The following is a 20,152-nucleotide window of genomic DNA, read 5'->3' as shown; positions in this document are numbered from 1 at the left end:
CAAAGAAGGCCACTTCCTCCATGGATTCATTCATTTCATGGGCCTTAAACCACAATCACTTAAATCCATGCCGCATTTGATTTCAACAGGACTACCCAAGCTAAAAGTAAAGTATGTGCTTAAGTACTTTGATCAAGACTTCAATCATCCCCTTCTAGCTAAAGAATTTAGTCCTTTAAATCTTAATGAAAAAGGATTTAAAAACAAAAAGAGAGAGAAAAGTGGTAATCAGAAAAGCTGTCCTTTGTCATGTTTGAAGTTTGATTATTAATTTTAACTTCTAATTAGATGAAGGAAAGTAAAAAAGAAACACAAAACCCACAAACAAACCAACAACTAACACAACTAACAGAACCACAACAGTGTAATCAGCAGTTAAAATAGTAACTTCTCCCTTCTAACACCTTCCCACAGCCCCCATATACATAAAAAAAAAAAAAAAAAAAGGCTATCATCAATCATACCGGTGCTTTTGCCATCTTTTTGTCAACACCAACCTTCTTCTAACACCTGCCCAACGTGACCTGTCCATGCTCAGCCATCTCCCCTGCTGGTACATTCTCATTTCTATATATACACCCTATCTGTTAACTATCTATGTAGGAGGAAAAGGGTGGAAGATGGTATCAAAGCTTATTGCATGTGGGAAACCCACCTTTCCTCTTAGCCTCCCTGACCCAGTTCTCAGCACCCACCACACTGGCCTGGGATTCCTCGACAACAAGCCCACAGTATGACCTGGCAATTGAGAGAGCAGTAATGCAGTCCTAGTTGCATTGCATTCCCAGCATACTTGATCAAGTGCTATGAGAAGATCCTGTCGTTTGTGAAACCAATAGTTTAAATTAGAGCTATTAACCGGTCTTAGAAGAGGTCATAGAAAAAATATCCTAGTGCAGTTATTTTTAGCTGTTCCCTAAGTTTCAATAGAGTAACACTCATCCACCAAGGAGTCATAAATCACCTCGTGATAGTGGCATACACATCACACTCATTTGAAAATCTCTGTTTCTCCTGGCCAGCAGAGAAATGGAATATTTAATCAGATTGATCACTTCTATTCTAAAACAATTCTATTCTACAATTCATTAAATAAACTGAAGTGCACGTTGAGCTACTTTGGACGTACTGAAGATGTCACTCAAAAACAGATGCAAACTGGGGACATGCAATACTCTGTTTTTTAAGCTCTTCTTAAAATGTCCCATCTGAAATGTGGCAGGTACCACAGGGCAAAGTAAGGAACAGCATTGGCAGGAACCTGTGTTAGAGCCTCTATAGGCAGGAACTATCTGCTACAGTTTAATATCTCAGTAACAACACAAAGGTGTAAAATTCACAGTCCAGCAGTCAAGTGGGAACCATTTAATAAAATAACTACAACTCTGAAAAAAAATACATCTATGGCTCACTTTCCCTTTGTAGCAAGTTCTTTAAACATCTTCATAGATTTTGTAGGTTATACTATTTCAAAGAAGTACTCTCCATTTGATGTTGCAGTGAATAAAGAGTATTTGAAAAGCTCCAGTCCTGGACTTGACTAAATCCCATAGAACTCACCTACATCGCATGCACCAGCATATCCAACAATTGTTATCCCCAGGCTTTGCCCGTTCTTTTTTATAAGTTCAACATCATGGGTCTCAAAAAGAATGGTATTATTCTATAAATAAAATACAAGACAGTTAAAAAAAAAAAGTCAATTTCTCAGTACCATTAGTGTACGGCAGGTTAAGATCTTCATAAGCGAGCAGCGATATTGATTTTCCTATTTTAGGGGGTATTATACTTGCAAAGGCAATATGTCCAGGATTTTCTGAAAGCAAGGTGTCACCCAAAGTCATTAATTGCTTTCAAAATCCTTTGCTACTATTTCTCCATGTACTTGACAGACACATAATATTCATATTTCACTGAAAACAAAAGTTGGCATTAGACTGCTTAAGGATTCCACTGGCATTTAGTAGTAACAGACTTCCCAGTGAAGCCCAAAAGACAACAGAAACCTTAAATACCTCTGCCTTTCCTGATAAGAAACAAGCTGTTACTGCTGGACAGTTAAGAAGTCAGAAAACTGGTATAAATATGCAGGCTAATCACATCACACATTCCTGTCAGAAAACAGTGATGCTAAGGAAGTGAGGGGCAACAGAAAAGGGATTTCAAAGCAGAGATAGGTTTGATGTCATGAAACAAAGGAAACTGCACATAAACATAGTAGACACACTTCTACTAAAGAAGCAGTTGCCTACTTACATGCAACTATGTGTGGCCTGAGCCTTTTCCTTGTTTTTATGCTACACTCCAAACCACAAAACCATAGCAAAAGTCAATCTTTAGAAAGGCTGCATCATTGACAAAGATAACAATCAATTAGAAAGGCTGCATCACTGACAAAGATAACAATCAATTAGAGACATAAGGGCCATTCTTTGTGGCAAGGAACACAAAAATAGTATTTGTACTGGAAACAAAACTTGGGTCATGTTTTCACATAGCACAGGCCTCAGAAAAATATGATAGAGCTAGAAAGTAAGTGCTTCACATCTACTCTCATTATGAATTCTTGTCATTACTTTCTTAAGAACAGAGTATTTGATGAGAGAGGCCCACATTTAAAACTCCAGCCTCAAGGTATGTAGACTATCCATTCCATCTCTCTGCCACTCCAGATTCCTACTACGCTTCCAATAAGAGGAGCTTGAGGGGACCCAACTACTTCACTGACAGCTGCAGCCACAGCAGCCTACCAAAGAGATGCAAGGTATGCACTTCTCCCCAAAGCTGATGTCTGCCTTTGCAGTGTCTGCCCAGTAAGCAAGAAGGTGAATTTCTAACAACGTGGCTGCTGGTCTGACCTTTAAAGATGGTGCTTTAAAAAATTCACTCGCTTCCCTCATATTCAGAAAACCAGATAAGGGAGAAAAGGCTACTGAGATTCTACACCTCAATCTAAGCAGCACAGGAGTAGCAGATGGTGCACAAGCACAGCTTTGTTTATGTTTCAAGACCTACTGTACACTTAGTGTAGCATTTGTTGATTTTAATTACTCAAAACTGAAAAGAATGACTTCAAAAACAAGAGACTTTGATATGACCATGTTAAGATTTGCTAAAACAAGTTTCAAAAATTTTAGATATATTTCCTATCACAGACAGTAGCGTAGACTATGAAAACATCACACTTATGTTTCATAAAAAGATGATAGTGCTGAATAATTCTGGTTTGGCCGTGGCACTCTGGCTTTCAGACTAGGGAAATTCACACTGAGGTTTTAAATCCCTTTTACAAATGATTGATTAGCAAAAATGTAATTCGTGAGAAAGGAGAACTAGAAGCACCATTTATCGATAATATTCACGGTCTTGGTAATTAAGTCAGCCACTCTGAAATAAATTCCATACAGACCGTCATTTTGATCCCAAGATTAGGGGGCATTAATAACATAAAAAGGGGAAAATTACAGAAGATGGAGCTAGAGTAACGATCACTTAAATTTATAAATACAATAACTGGAAACCCAGGAGAAGCGATTTAGGCATCAAAAATATTCTCTGTTCCTCTCCTTTCTGGTCCCAAGCCACAAACACACTTAGAAACACCATAAGCAGACATCAGATACTTACGTTTCCATTTTGAAATGAAGGCAGTGCACTGACTGGCCAGGTCACAGGAGCTGGTGGGCTCTCTGTAATTTCACACTTTGGGTCCCTCGCTACTATCATCCGAACAGAATTCCCACAGTTTCTCAGCACTTGGGCAACTTGTTCGCTGGTCATTCCCTGCACGTTGGTCCCTCCAATCTGTAAGATGTGATCTCCAGTTTGGAGCCTCCCATCCTTCAAACAGAAATAACATGGCATAAAACTTTTTCAAGATGTAAAAACTGGAAGCCCCTATGGGAATTTTCATGACAGCCCATGTAAGAGAATACAATAAAACTGACCATCAGTGCAACATGTAAAGTAATTCAAGGATGTTTTCAAAATATTAAGTGCTGTTTTTCCCACAGCAGTAAACCATGGTAAATCAGCCTTTTCAAAACTAAGATATACACACATTGAATACCACTGTTCCTTAGGAAATGGTTACTTTTCTTATTTAGGAAAAAAAGGGTAACAACATTTTAGAATCATAAAATGGCTCAGATTGGAAGGGAGCTCAAAGACCATACAGTTCCAACCCCAAAATATATAATCTTACAAGCTGTTATGTACTGCAGTTTCCTGGAATAAACTGCACAGAACAAGGGTTAGACTTTAAAGTTGCTAATAACACTTCTATATTAACTTGGCAATTCTTTTTTCACACGGCTAGCTCCAACTCGAGCAAGCAACTCCATTGAAGGTAACAGGGCTCTGCACACACGCAAACCATTTTTTACATGACAATTATAATTCATGGCCTACATCATCACTCCTAGTATAAGCAAGCATTCATAGCACCAAATGCTCAGCTGGTATTGATCAGCACAGCCCTACCAGCCTAGGTGCACTGATTTATACAGCAATCATAGTGGAGTTATTTCCAGGACTAACTCAAACTCATTTACAAATCCATCCAATTTTAACATGTATATGCACTCATTATTTCACATGTTCTTAATGATGCCTCATTCAGCTGAGAATGATGTGGTGAGTTCTTAACTTACATGCTTCATTTGTGGCCAAGACACTTTATTCCTTACAGCAAAACAGGTGTTACACAATAATTAAAAAATACTCCTACGTACATGACAGGTTTAGAGGAAAGCAGTCAAGTAAGAGCCAGCATTTTCCATTAAAGCTCCCTGAATCTCCAGTTTTTGTTTCCATCCTCTACTAGCGGAAGTAACAATAAAACATACATTCTTTTCTGTTACTGGGTCTTGACTGCATGGGCTCCAGTTCTCAGTGCAACAACTTTTCATGGCCAAATTCACATTAAAAATCCAGATCATTCATGCGTTCTACTCCTGAAATATACCAACACTCAGTGCTGGATCATTAAAGACTGACAATCAGAAGTCACAAATCAGACCCGTATAACTAAAAAATAGCAGGAACTTCAGAAAGTCTTGCAGAAAGAATTAGAAGTACTGAAACTACGAGAAGCTTAGACAACTTTTTAGCTTGTCTGCATGTTCAACAATGTTGTATAAGCCAAAGCACATCTGAGAAACAGCTTAATTTGTATCAGGTGCTGACTTTTTTCCTCAATCATATCTTCAACATATTTATTTATAAAGTATATGTTGGCATTCAGACTTTGATGCTATCAGCTTCCTTTTGTTTAAGTATACTAGTTTATTTTAAGACTGTCAAAAGCAGTTAATTATACTGTGCAATCAAATAAGAAGTGACATAATATAACAAATTACCCGATCTGCTAATCCTCCAGGAACAATGGTTCTTACAACTACACCACTCAGCTTTCCTCCTACAATTCCAAAGCCTAATCCCGAGCCATCGTTAATCAGCTCAACGTTTTCAACGTGGCCCCAACGAATCTGCAATTAATAAGAAGAGAAGACTTTAAATTCAGCCCATCTTTAATGCGTCTCAATTTCACCTGTACCAGGAGAAACAAGAATCAAAGCACCTCTTTTCTCTTTGCCACATACTGGAGATCTCTTGGATTTTCTTCAGTTGACTACATTACCTTATAAATATGCAGTGAGGTTTCTCATCTCTTACCGAACATACATTTTGTCCTTCACTTTTGTAACAGGATACTAGGAAAAAGCTTGACTAAGAAAAAGTAATTCAAAGATTTTCTTGCCAAAATGGAAACTATCCTACTAGTTTTTCAGAAATCAAGAATATTGCAAACAGAGAAACAGTCCAGAAGCTTGAACTGGCCTAGTTTTCACTTAGCGTTGCCCAAATTCTTCTATCTGTTATGTCACTTACACACTCTAAACAGCACCAGTACATGCTGAATTAATAGTGCAGTATAAATTCTGCCATGCTGAATTGGAAGCATGTTTCTAAGCTACGCTGTGCGATGACCTTATGTTCTACAAGACAATCTGAAAATAACAAAGCTGTTAAGTAACCCAAACGCAGGCAATGTTTCTGTCAGATTAATATCTCATAGAAACCAAAATGGAGCAAAGTAGGCAGATTTAAGTCTTCTGTGAATAAAGGATTTATTAGCATACTGAAAATCTTTGCCAAAGCCAGTTAAATATCATAAAAGGAGTTTAAAGACCCCCTGTAGAGATATATATTTGTATTTTATTTTGTTAGTCTGTTCAGTGCAGATCTTTCAATGAAAAAGCAGTTAAAGTTTAATTCTTTAAAATTTTCAGTGCAATAAACAATATTGATTATCCACTAAAACCTTCAGATTTCACTACCTCTGTAATAATCATAAGGGAAATAATTACTGAGAATAAGGAAAAACACTGCTCTTAACCAGATTTTCATCAAAACCTGCTAGCATAATAAATTAAGATTCCAATATTGCAAACCCTGGATTTAGGTGTGCAGTTCAACCAAATTCAATGAAGCCACCTGGACCATATGGCTTGAACACAGATGCAAGCTCAGCCTTAGCTTATTATATCTGAGTGACAATCACTCCTTGTTAAAGAAAACAAAAGAGCTCACAATGAATGAAATCTGCAGATTAAAAAAGAAGATAAAAAAAATGAATGGGTAGGTTCTTTAACAAATTAAAGAAAAACAAAGGCAAGGCATTCGGTTTTGAGCAATTTAAGTTTACACTGGTTCTGGTATTTCAAGCAGTGCTCAAGATAGGTTATGTTTACAGTGTTTTAAGATATAATCAGAGCATCTTTAATTGCTAAGTGCAAGTATTTTTCAGCTGGGTATACTTATAAAACACTTTATCCAGACTATGCTGAACAGACCCTGCTGCTAGAAAATGGTTGATTTACTATAACTTCTACTAACACATAAAAACCCAGGACCTATTTTATAACAGCTTCATGCAGCTTTGCAATGGAAGCGTTACACTTACTGCATGATCAGTCTAAATCAAATGTAACTACAGATAAAACATGATTAAAAAAACCCCAAACCCTGTATGTAAAGCTAACTTGTAGAAACACTTAAAACTACTAAAAAGAGTACCCAGCATAGTTCAAAATCTGATTTTGACTGTATCGCAACAACTTACAGTCTCAGGTGGATTTGTATCACTCAATGAGACAGGCGAAGTTCTGCTGTTTCCTTGAACCGGCTCCCTAGCAACAACCAGATGTAAAGATCCCGTGGATTGCTGGAGGAGTGCAATAGCGTGCTGATGAGAAATGTTCTGATCCAATGGGGTGCAATTAATGGCCAGTATGTGGTCATTTTCCTTTAGTCTTTGATCCCTTAACAAAACATTAAAAGCAATTTCAAAATGCAGCACAGTGACTTCCCATGCAAAGTTTACATTAAAAAAAAAAAAAATAATCTACTCATTAGACTGACTTCAACTTACAAATCACACACAATATACGTTTGTACTGAACTGCCCAGCCAAAGTTTGTCCTAACTTTATCATAGTGTGCAAGTTTATTCAGTTTTCTTCCCTCGACTATTCAAAATTCAATGAAATCTCCTCACTCTTTCTTGATGATGTTAAATCGGACAAAAAAAAAAAGTTGCAATTACACAGCTAACTAGGAACTCTTCTTCATTACTTTTAGCATCACAGGACATCATTTCCAAGTATCCAAAACTCAGGCTACGATACTGGTTTATATCATCACCTGATCCTAAAGATAGTTAAGCTGTATATTTCTATTTTACTCATAAATTATATCATCAAAACTCAGACATGAAACTTTCCTCAGGCAATAGACAGTTCGATTTATATTATACCTTTGGATAACATAAATCTCACAGTTAATTCATCCAAGTGATGAATTTAGATTTGTGACAAGAGAGAAACCATCACTTATCCGCTTTGTTAAATATTCATTCCGAGCATGAGACCAAACTGTTACATAGACAGACACTGCCTTCAAAGCTCTGTAGGAATCCAAAAAAGACTCCAGGAGATCTTAACTCAGAACCGAACATGCCGGGAGATTTTTGAAACCTCCAAAACAATATAGCTGTACATCTTAACTAATGCATTTTAAAGTTCATTTTTACCACGCCACATTTAAGATGTTTTCCTGAAACGCCTTTCTTCAGGCATTCGCCATATTTTAGACTCTCTCATCAAAGAAAGTGAGCAGCAGGTCATCAAATCCTAAAGTGAGATATTCACCCTCCTTTGACATCCAGATCAGTCCATCTGTCTCCACTTTGAAAGAGCCTAATATGCTTTTCTTGTAAGCGTTCTCTGGTGTGTTCTCTGTGGGCCCATAGCCATTATCATTCCAACCTCTCCCCACTCTTTGTCATCCTATGTTGGCACTTCCTGACATGTGTTATTTAAAAAGTGACACCAATGACTTGTAATCTAGACACATTTTCTTTAAACATAATTCCAAGCACTGCATTTGTCTCATGCCAACTCTCGTGGTTTTACAATCACATTTTGTTTTTCAAGGATTGCTCTGTCTTTTGTTTTTGGGTGAGAACTTGCAGATAATACAGGAAAAAAGTGCCTGAAGCACCGATTCTATGATGACATCTGCGCAGGGATCTGCTGGAAGGACTGGATCTTAATTTACACAGGAAACACACAGTAAACCCAACTATAAATAGAGCATTGTCATAGGCACATAAATAGAGAAACAAGGGGGAAAAAAAAAATCTTTCAGTAATACAATGAATAAAAATCCAGAGACGAGTTTTTATTTCCCTTGTACTGTTTTCCGAGCTGCCTTTGTTTTTCAATCAGCACTCAAAGTTCTCTTCAGTGAGTCATGTTTTCTGGAAATTCCATTTGTGAACGGCATGGATATTTGGAACTCATCTGAAAATCTGATCCTCAAAACATGAGTCTGTTTAGCTGAAAAGCCAGAACGCGAGATACGACCTCCAAAGCATCCCACCAGATAATCCAAACAAACACGTTAGCCTGACAGCCTCCAAGGCAAAAATCAGGCCTTCTCTTTTCACAGAACTGCTGCAATTTTTCCATTACAATTATAAAGATCTCACCTGTCAGCCACGCTTCCTGGCTGAACTTCTTTGACATAGATACCAACTTCTCCTGAGTTGTGATTTTTAAGGGTAACAACACTAAATCCAAGACCTCCGACAGAAGGCTTTTCAATCCTTATTGATTCTATTTGTCTCCCCTGGTAAAATAAAAAGAAATGGATTAACTAATTTTTAACGCAATAGAATGAGCTAGTTCAAAATTTATGCACCAGGAGAATTATTCCTCTCCTAAGACTAAACAAAGGCAAAATACTAAATATGTTATTCCTATAAAAGCTCCTCCATTTATTATTTTTAATATAACAGAGTATTGGATATGCGAGCACTCTGAGATTCTGAAACCTCAGGGAATTTAAGAGCTGCTTTCACACTTCATTCACATTATGAGATGAATTCCAAACTGGATGAAAACTAAGAACAAAGTGCTGTCTATAGCAATATATTTGGGGTTTCTGGAAATGCTGCATAGTTAAACTAAATTACTTGTCTTTTGGCTCCCTTAGCTTTTAATGCTGATTTTAAGGTACGCATTCAAAAGATTGCAGCTTTTAAATAAAGAAATTAATTTCCTTCCCATTCCTGCAACTTCACATGTAATGCAAATAAAAACCAAAACAACAGAAAAACTCGGCTTTTGCAACTGCCTGATTCTCAGTTCAAACACATCATTTCTGGGGTTGTTTACTGGGAAGCGACACTTAGAGAAAGCACTTCTATCGCAGCTGCTTTATCCAAAATAACGTGCAGTCTTTACTGTTAAATCTTTTATCAGATGAGTTAATGACACGCTAACAAGAAGAGTTATGCTGAAAATATTACAGCTACATTAAGGTAGTCAATTAGCAACAGTTACTTAATATAGAAAGGCACGACTAACCAATTAAATTAATGGCTCAAAGTAACACAGAACAATGCACTCATGGTATAAATGCCAATTGCACATGGGTAGATGTCTGCACCTGTACAGCTTCCATAAGCATCTGGTACATGCTACATCATGTTAATGAAATCAGCATCTGTCTGGCAAAGTTGAGACATATTAAATGAAGAGTTAAATAAAATATTACATGCCAGCTCTTTTAATCATTTGCACTGTTCATATATCAACAAAGCTGGTACATTTCCAATTCAAAATGTACTTGATAAAAAATCTTTCCATCAAAACAAGTTTCTGCAGAAAACATCCATTTTCAATTAAGTGTCATCAAATACAAAGAAAAAAAGTCTTCTGGAAACCAAACCTTCATTTCTACCTTGATGTGGTAGAAAATAAAAGAAATGGTAAAGAAAATACTTCCCATTGTTGACGTAATCTTTCATAGGGGGGAAAAAAAAAACAAACAAACAAGGGTCCTTGGTACCTCTGTTACTGGCTTAGGTTGCATCACACTCCAAGATATACAATCAAACAGTATGCTTGAACAAGTGCTCCAAAATCATGCAAGAAAAAGTCTGACATTAAAGGTTGGTTGACTGAACCTGAGAGCCTCACCTTTGCCATCTGTTGGATGATTGCATTAAAATCATTAACTCCTGGGTTTGGAATGAAGGTAGATGCTCTGGGTTCTGGTAAAGTGCTCTGTTTACACACATTTCCAGCTGTAACTGATTTGTCAGCAAATACCAGTAGTCCTCTCTTAGTAAAATCAAAGTCTACTGACCGCTCAGGTGGCATGTAATTGAGCTGTTAAAAATGAACAGAGATGTGGCAAAACTATTAAAAACGAACACAGATTTCAACATATATAATTTCGCGTGAAGACTGACAAAGAATCACATTTATACATCCACATTCTCACAACTGCTCTCACCTGGGTAATTTAGGTAATGTTAACGTGTAAGCTATAATCAAGACAGCACACCAACTTTAAACTGTTTTACAGAAAGGAATGTTCCCTGAATAATTCAGCTGTGGTTCTACTCCACACGATTTTGTCAGTTCTACCATTCTTCTTCACAGTTTGTGCCCATCCTACTCATTTCTCCCTCTGCACCAAATATTTAAAGAGGCACTCAAATGCTGGTGGAACTGTCAGGCAAATTCAGACAGTTTTCACACTAGAATCCAAAATTTTACGAGTCACTTAACCACTCAAATGCCTAATATATACAGAGTGCACCTAGGACACAAGGTAACTACAACTGAACACGCTACCACAGCTAGAATTGTAGTTCAGTTTCCAGTCCTGTTAAATAACAGGACACAACAAAATAACAAAAAGGAAAGCAGAAACACTTCCAGTGCAACGAAGTAAAGCAAAAAAAATCCCATCCTGAATGAAAGTTCTCAAAGGGGACAAGCTTAGAAAAATTTAAAAAAAAAAAAAAAAGCACAAACAAAAAAACCCAAAAACTTTATTTTCTAGACATGTTAAGCCTGAGCATTCTGGATATAAAATCTATTATGCCACAGTTACGATGCATGAGCCTAGATTTGGATTTTTGCTCACTTTTAACAGCTTGCAGACGTGCACTCAAGATTTGGAAGACGGGAGCAGATGCTCCAACAATGCAAACAGGGGAAGAAGACAAGTATGAATGGCAGAGCCACTACATGGTATCCAGGCAGCAATACTGGCAATATATTTAGCAATGACAGCATGGTGGCACCATTCTCCTGAGACCTACCCCACCATATCTGCAGCTGGACAGGTTCAGTAACAGCAAAGACAGGAATTAGTGTTGCATAGAGTGTGCCAAGTTAGTCCCTGATTTTTAAGCTTCCGTGCCTGACTTGGCAAACTGCATGGTAGAGGTGTCAACAACATCTTTGTCTACAAGATCCAAGCATCTACTGGCATTATGACTTCCACTGCCATACTTAACTGACTTAAAAGCTAGGTTGGATATGTCTGCATCAGAGCTTGGCACATCTTCAGGGTGATTTTCTACATTTTATTTCCCAAAGCATGTTAACCATTCTTGTACAAGTCAGCAGCAGTTAACGGATAGTGTCTTTTAAGGAGACAAGGTGCTGCTAGTCAGCTGATGAACAGTACTGAGAAAAACAGAGAATCTCAGTTTCAACTGTTTTCAGAACTCAAAGTATTAGAGCTGATGTCTTTTGCAGATGCTTTTCTCAGACTGACGTGGTTCTCGATGTCTCTTCTACACCCTTATCAAAGCATGGTGCCCCATGACTAGAGCATTGTAAGGTCATTTCTCATGTCAGAAGTGACTCAATAGATACAGGCTTGACAAGAAAAAGGCCAACATTCAGTAGCACCAACTTATAGCTTATTAATGACTGTCCTCATTAGCGCATGCCTACACAGACTTTTGTTCCAAGTTCAGTATAGTTATAATCACACCAACAATTGTAATTCTACACTCACTTGATCTTTCAGTTGTTTGATGGATTGCTGGAGGGTCAGAATCTGGTTAAACAAAGGGCTCTTGAGCGTGTTTCGCAGCACAGACAGGTTCTCGTTATGTTGGACATCTCTTTTCTCACGCAGTTTTGCTTGCAGACGGTCAATGATCTGCAGCACCTGCTGTTTATCTGCACCACAAAGTAGTTATATGTTAGGAATGGAGCATAATTTCTCACCACTTAACAGAGTATTCACTTTCAGACTACATACCTGCAGCAGGGTTTTCAGGCATGTTGGAGAATATCTTTGGAATTACTCAGAATAATCTAGATGAGATAAAAACAACAAACAAATACATGATATCTTTGAGTAGAATGCTTTAAGGTAGAATGTCAATAAATGCAGTAGTAAAATATTAAGTTAACTATAACAAAATTAATTAAAGAACACCACAATTAGCTCTTCAGTACAGCCAGTTGCAGAGCAGCCCAGCACACTCACAAATTTCTCCTTGTTCTGTGTGCTGCTGCTTTTACACTAGAAAAGGAAGAACAACTCTTCCAAAGATGAGGAATAATACACATTATAAAACAAAAGCAACAAATTGGTCAAAGAAATCAACACAGCTATGTTCAACCAAATTATCTGGAATGAGAACATTAAAACTGTGATCTTTTCAAATACACAATACCTAACTCTTTGTATTATTTAGCAGGTACTTCCACTTGTTTTAATTATTTGTGTATCTCACAACAGCTCAGCCCTGCTATGTGGCAATACAGGTGAAATCTTGAAATAAAACAATTCTTCAAGAAGTTCCCATAAAATGATGAGGTCCCCTTTGCTCACAAAACAGCATAGCATCAATGTCCCAAATTGGCTAACCCAATTCCTAATCCAGCATCTTAGTGACAGCTTTGGTGTCAAATAGGTAAGAGAAAACTATGTCCTTCTCCTCCATGTGCTTGCCTTTCTCTTTCCTATATATGAGACAAGCTTTAAAGGAACATGGTGTCCTTTCCCACCCTCTCTGCAACGTGAAAGAGAACAGGTCTGCAGCTGAGGCTGAGGCCTAGAGGACTTTCATTTGCAAGTTATAAAGTTCAGGTGGAGCCTCTCATTCTGAAACCTATCAAAGTAGTTACACCAAAAACACAAGAAACAAGATTTCTTCGCTTAGTACAAGCTCTTCTGAAAGAAGTCAACTGTTTAATAGCACAAATTACATAATTTAGACTATGCCCTGTATATAACAGTGCAACTTCAGAACAATATAAATTTGGAATTATTTGGGGAAAAAAAAAAAATCTATACTGCAAAAAAAGCTCTACATTTACTTTGTTAATCTTGCAATCCAAGAGCGAGTATGGTTGTTTGTGTATTATTGCTCACCCAGCAGAACCTCTGACCCTTTCAGCTCTGATCCTATCCACGCCCCAGCCAAAAATGTCTGGAATTCCAGGAAGACACTGAAATACATAAGAGAATAATAATTAAGCAGATGAAAAAGAAAGAAAAAAAAAAAAAATAGGTGGTAAGTCACAAAGCACAGTTTCAGATTTATGTACACTTTGCTCAATGTAAGCAATTTTGGCTTCTACGAGAATTCCTGCAGAACTCGGTGGACTTGCATGGTTTCCACCTAGGGCCAAGCAAAATGAGTCCCTTCACAAGACTATTAACAGATTTAGGAGGTCATTTCAAATCAAATTCATAGGAGGGGCTGAGGAGGCACACAACTCCTGAAAGACTTTCAGGAATGCATCTGAACTTATGTGAGTTCTGCAGCTTTATTTCCTTTTCTATTTGAAACAAAATAGCACAGCAGCGGCCTTTGATTCTGTGCTGAGATCTGATTCTGAAGTACAGATGAAAATACCATTTCCTTATATACTCCTGAGTCTTCACATAAACCAAGAAGTCCAAACTTCACCTCCTTAGCTAAAAATACTGTGTGAATCTTAAAAAACAGGAATATGAAGGGTTTTTTCCCCTTCATAATCAATGTAACTTCCCCGTTTTCACATCAGCAGTAAAACAATAAAGCAAACCAGCAACAGTGAGATACACAAGAACTCCTATGAGGAAAAGTGACTTGAAACACCTTAATGCCAGTGGTAGGGTGAAGATTAAACCCAGAAAAGAAATGCAGTATGGCAGGAAATAACAACTTGACAACACTGTACCCATCTAACAGCCAAGAAGCCAAAGTATCTTTCATGCATTTTGTCCTCCTTCCCGTCCCATCTGGGCTGGCCTTTATTCATCTGATCCCACAGTGAACTGGAGCAGGGAGTTAAACACCCAACAAGCCCCCACATTTGGTGGGGCCGAGCCTCCTGCCCACCTAGTGCTCAAACAACAGCACATGGGATGGGGCTGGGAACAGGACCACACCTTGCAGCAGCAACTAGCGGTTGCAGTAGCTCAGCTGTGCTGGCAAACTGTACCATGAGAAATAGCCTGCGTCATTCAAAGGCAGCCTCAAAGAGCCGTGCTGACAGTCTCCAAGATTAATCTTTTTTCCATTACAGCGGGTGTAACAATAGCAATTATGGCAACGGGTGCAGATCCAAGGAAGAAAAATTAGAGCAGAAAAATGTATGTAGGATATCTAGGCTCCATCTAACATGCAGAAGTCCCCTGGAGAAGGAGGTGAAAAAAAGAAAACATAAAATCACAAGGAAATACATTAAAGAAAGCATCAGCTTCCTGCTTGGGCTGCCCCAAAGCACTGCTGAGAACCACTGCAGAGCACTTCTCTCCAGCAGATGCTGAAGTGGACCTCAGGTACAGTTAGCAGGAAAGTTCAAGTTTACACAGCACTTTGGGATCCCTCGTGATTAAAGCTGGCCTCTAGTCAGCTTGCAATGCTTTACAGTGATATTTTTCTTTGAGCAATACGTTAAAACCACTCCTAATGTTTCTTTGTTCTCTTTTCTTTCATAAAAAGAGCCGGGGGGGAAGGGGGGGGGGGGGAAAGGTGTGATTTAAGGTAGACAGCTCCTTCAGGTGCGAGGGGATCCCTGAGAACACAAGCTAATTCCAAGTTTTCAAGTAATATGTAATTGAGAACAAGTCCCCAAGACTGGTGTTCAGGCTCCAGAGAAGCACACAGCTCCATCCACTATAGCCCTGTTTGTGTTTGAGGACCCAAACACATAATCATTAATCAATTTCCAAGTACTGATGCTTAGACCTGATCGGGGTGCCAACAGATCATTCACAAATTAAGAGGTCCATTCCTCGATGATAGTTATGAAGTAACCCAAAACACCATGGTTTGTCTTGTAAAAAACTATTTGTCCACTCTGCATTCAACTTCCTCAACTCCATTCCCAGATTTCTACAGCCACTTAATTATCTTATTGGTAGACAAAGCTGCAAACCTCAAAGTTCAAAATTCATGTCACAAGTCCCAACGTAATCGTAAAATCATTGCGAAAATCATGAGTTTCAGAAAGCGGAGTGTTTTGTAACCCCAGAAAAAAACCCCACTCTTCAGCACAGCGTGTATCTGGGTTTTGACTGTCTTCACTTTTGAGAGCTGAACTCAACGCATCATAGGGAGCGGGAAAGTTTCATAAGGTTTTGTATGAAATCTTAAGACTTGGATCTCCTTCAAAAGCAAACTAAGAAAAAAGGAATTCCCCCATGCTGGTGCCAGCAGAGGTCATCAGAAGAGCTGAAAGGTTTAAGTCTTCCCCTGCCATCACCCCCCAGAGCTGCCACGGGGCACTCAGCCCGGCACATCCCAGGCTCAGAACGACACGACACCTCTGGCAGTGGCCTTGACAAGTTCTTGCTCTGCGGAGGCTCCTGGGAGACAAAACTAAGGGGCTCTGTGCTGGGAGCTGGAGGAGGGCACGGTTTAGCCAACAGAGCTGCTTCTGCCCACGTCCCCCCTCTCACCTAACAACTACAATTGCTTCACCCCCAACAACGTGAATCCTTCCAAGAGCTGTGCTCATAGGGGAAATCCTGCCTCTCCGCAGCTCTCAGTATCACTGTAACCTTCTGGGCCATTGAACACTGCAAGTCCTCACCACACAGTGCTAACTGCTGCTATTTTTCAAGGCTCCTAACAGGGCCATCTGAGCAGCAAACAGCCAAGGGTACATCCCGATCCAAAGTCACCTTTCTGCACTGGTGCAGCTGTAATTTTTCCTAGCCCTGTTACCAGGAATGACTGATATGTGCATGGGGCGTCTTCATCAGTCCTGGGAACATCTCTAGCTTGGAAAATTTCCATCTAAGCAAAGGTAAAAGCAAGAGAAAACAGCATGAACTTCATCTTCAAGTGTTCATAATGTAGCATCACCTGTAAGCTGTAGTATTAAAAATGACATAGCTTACAAGCAGTATGCACTGATTAAAGAATAACACTGTAGCACATTTGGCTGTTCTGCTCGGCTTTCCACTTTCAAACATACAGGAAAATTAAATCCAACCAAACTTAGCACATACACACCTCACAGATGAAACCACCAAGGACTGCTGTGCTGTGTTTTGTTACAGTCTTTATAAAATCACTACAGTGTATTTGAGCTGCTCCAGGCTCTTGCAAGAAAGAAACAAGTGAAGGGTGCTGCGAGTACATCAATGAAAGCACACCAAGTGTATTCAGGTAAAAAACAGGCCAAAGCTAAATATCATCAAATATCAATAAACCACCTTTGTGGGGAAACCATCCCGGTGTTAGAAGCCCTCAGTGACTGCAGGCCGAGGAAAGCAAAAGAATCCCGTGTACCTGTGATTAGCAGCTTTGAGAGCAGCCTTATTCATGTCCAAGGCACGTCAGCTTCCCACAGGCAAAACCTGAATTCCTGTGGGCTGCAGCCCAGAGGGGAGCACTGCCATGGGGCCTCTGATGTCTGATAGGAGGCTGAGCTCACACTGAGGCCACTCAGTGCAGCCATGAACATGCTACGAAACCTGTCCTAGCAAAACTCGTGGAAAATTTACTTCTGGGATCTAAAGAGCAGCTAATTTGAGTGCAACAGGACACTGAGTGCTCCAGCTCCGGTGATGACAGCGCATTCAACTGATAAACCATTCTGTTGTGGAAGAGAACTGTTAAACCTGAAGCCATGCTCCATTTCTAAGCCTCAAAAACTTGACAAGAAAGCAGAGAACAATTGTCCTATTAATCAATCCCTAAATAAGTACTAATCAAAAAACTGTTAAGAACTGCCGGATTGAAAAGCACTGATGAAAAATGCCACAAATGTACTAAAAGGCTGGAAAAGGCCTCTAAGGTCCCCACATCCCTCAGTGCCACATTGCTGCAGCTATGGAACACCCCAACAGGGACGGAGACCCACCGCTCCCTGTGCAGCCCGTCCCAAAGTTTGGCCACTCTTTATAGGAGAAGAAATGTTTCCTAACATCCAACCGGAACCTGCTCCGGTACAACTTAATGTTACCATCACCCCAAGCGATGGGAGCTGCCCACACCCCACTGAGTGACTGAGCCAGAGCCCCCAAAGGGGCCGCCTGCCTTCCCCAGCCCCACGCTACACCCGCACCGGGCGCCGAGGGCAGCGGGCCGTCCCATGGGGCCGCCCCGGGCCGGGCCCACCGCGAGCCGAGGGAGGGCAGCGGGACGAACGAGCCGCCCGCCGCCCCTCGGGACGCTGCTGAGAGAAGGGCCGCACCGCTGCGGTGGGCGCGGGGCCGGCGGCCGCTCGATACCTGCGGCCGGGAAGAGAAGGAGGAAGAAGAGGAGGAGGAGGAGGCGGTCGGAGTGCAGCGATGGCCGCCGGCTCTCACCTGGGCGGAAGCGGGAAGCCAACACGCCTCACCTGCGGCGCAGGAAGCCGGGGCGGCGCGGAGGGAGAGCCGCCTCCCGGGGGACGGGCGGGCAGCGGGCGGGGGAGGCACACGGCCGGGCTGCGGCCATGGGATGGAAGGAGCGGCCACGCTGCCCTCAGCCGCCTTTAATAGTGCCGGGAGGTCAGCCGAGAGCGAGACAGCGATCTGTGTATTTATGCGCAGTAAAGCGACGGCTAAACAAGAACTCAGGCGCTCCGAGCTCCTGAGTCCTGTAGGGATGAGATGAGCTGTGCTCGTGCTCTGCAGCACGGACCCTATCACTGAGATGGGAAAAGCCTCGAGAAGTGTGGGGCCAGGACAGAGCTAAGCAGCTGTAATGCTTTTCCTATGGAGCGCCTCTGGATTGTGGATATGTCTGCTCTTATGTATATATACTCACAGACTGAAAATATAAAATGAAACCTCACAAAAACTCTTTATTCTGCTACACAGTTTCCTGAGCTCATGTGTAGCTCTCGCACTTGGGTAAGCATTTCCAAACCAATGCATTTCATTGCAAAACAAGCATTTTCTCTCTCCCTCCCCCAATTTGTTTTCCATTCAAAGCAATAGCAGTTGCACTAAAGCACACAACACACTAAGAACACACCACTCCATCCTCCCTTGAAAGCAATTCAGCTTCTTGCTGTGTAACTTCCCAGCCCTCACTCTCAACTTTAATTAACGCAGCGCTCGTGAGAAGTGACAACGTTCCTGACAGTGACGAGCCACAAGCCCTGTATTTATCCATCCTTGAGTTACAGTGTAGACACAGAAGCACAGCACATTTCCCATTGGAGCACCCCAGTCCCGATCTGGAGGGCTGAGTTCATTGCAGGGTGCACTGTGTGCGTGGCCTTTCTGTCCCAATTGCTGAAGGGAATATCAATTTTCATTTGCATAGTTTATCTGCTGGACTTAGCACACACAAATCCCCCTCGAAGCTGTGAGCGCTATTTCACATCAGTGAGATCTTTGTCAGACATCCGTGTATTTTTAAATCCACATTTTTACCAATTCTTTGAGTGCCTGGAACAATAACAAATCATAGGAATGGATTTATGCGTAAGTCACCATTCACTCAGGAAAATAACCAGGTATGATAACAAAAGACTTTCAGAAGGGAATGGTGATACATGGCATGGGCTGTGCAGGGGGTGGTTTGATCTCCATCCCTGGTGATGTTCCTGATCTGTGGGGAGGTGGCACGGAGGGATGTGGGCAGTGAATGCTGGATGGTGGGCTGGAGATCTCACTGGTCTTTTCCAACTGTAGTGAGTCTGTGATTGTTTTCAGTCTCTGGGTCCCCATATGTTTCTAATGAAATGCTTCTGGTGCAGAAGGAAACCCGCTGACAGCACTGCTGCCTGTCCTGGGCACATCTGCCACTCAGTGTCCATTTACCCCATGTAAACAGCTCAGGGTCCTGCGCAGCTCACAGCTGAGAGCTGGAATTCTCAAAAACGCTAGAAAAATAGGAACTGAGCTTAAAAAGGGCGAGAAAAGGTTAGAAATCACCACATAATGCCTCACAAAAAGCACAAGTTGAAGACACAGCTTGTCTGCTCCAGGTACTCAGAAACAAAACTAACAACAACAGCACATATTTAGAAGCACAGAACCAGTTTTATGTGAAGATAAAGCAACAATTTCAAGCTATTTCTTGCAGGGAACTGGCCTGGCAGCACACAGCAAGCACGGGACATCTGCTGTGCCTCATAAATGCTGGAAACTGTTTCTTATATTCTCCCAGAGGAGCCCAGGACATTGAGCACAGCTCACGAGCTACTCATGGGCTACAGTACATGTGGAGGCCCGGCTGTTTGCAGTCGGTATTTAGCAGTAGGGCGGTGCTCAGCTCCCCGCTCCATCCTCTCCAGACGCCGCCCCCGCCCGCGGCCTCCTCCTCCTCAGGCGGCGCTCCGTGGGTCCGCCATCTTGAATGAGGGCAGGACGGCGCCGCCATC

At 40.9% G+C, this 20,152-nt stretch overlaps 1 protein-coding gene across 13 annotated transcripts in view; it reads right to left on the bottom strand.

Moving 5' to 3' along the window:
* The window catches only part of PATJ (PATJ crumbs cell polarity complex component), a 137,257-nt gene extending 118,793 nt beyond the window's left edge, over positions 1–18,464 (bottom strand). For 5 of the 13 annotated variants that reach the window (XM_015870718.2, XM_015870723.2, XM_015870722.2 and 2 more), the window contains exons 1-10: positions 18,144–18,333; positions 13,764–13,840; positions 12,642–12,697; positions 12,393–12,559; positions 10,550–10,741; positions 9,055–9,194; positions 7,127–7,325; positions 5,361–5,489; positions 3,628–3,840; positions 1,561–1,663 (exon numbers count right to left, since the gene is read on the bottom strand). In XM_015870718.2, coding sequence (XP_015726204.2) covers positions 1,561–1,663; positions 3,628–3,840; positions 5,361–5,489; positions 7,127–7,325; positions 9,055–9,194; positions 10,550–10,741; positions 12,393–12,559; positions 12,642–12,663 — 1,165 coding nt within the window. In that variant the 5' untranslated portion in view covers positions 12,664–12,697; positions 13,764–13,840; positions 18,144–18,333. Of the gene's footprint in view, positions 1–1,560; positions 1,664–3,627; positions 3,841–5,360; positions 5,490–7,126; positions 7,326–9,054; positions 9,195–10,549; positions 10,742–12,392; positions 12,560–12,641; positions 12,698–13,708; positions 13,841–16,842; positions 16,989–18,065 lie in introns of those variants that run through there. The other 8 variants (XM_085511637.1, XM_085511640.1, XM_015870719.3 and 5 more) reach the window with 6 other exon arrangements.
* Between the last annotated feature and the right edge of the window lie 1,688 nt (positions 18,465–20,152).

The sequence above is a fragment of the Coturnix japonica genome, chromosome 11 (genome assembly GCF_054131305.1).
Source record: "Coturnix japonica strain WE chromosome 11, WE-NBRP24, whole genome shotgun sequence".
Taxonomy (NCBI): Eukaryota; Metazoa; Chordata; class Aves; order Galliformes; family Phasianidae; genus Coturnix; species Coturnix japonica.
Note: the sequence above shows the minus strand (reverse complement) of the source record. Positions and strands in the feature narration are given on the sequence as shown.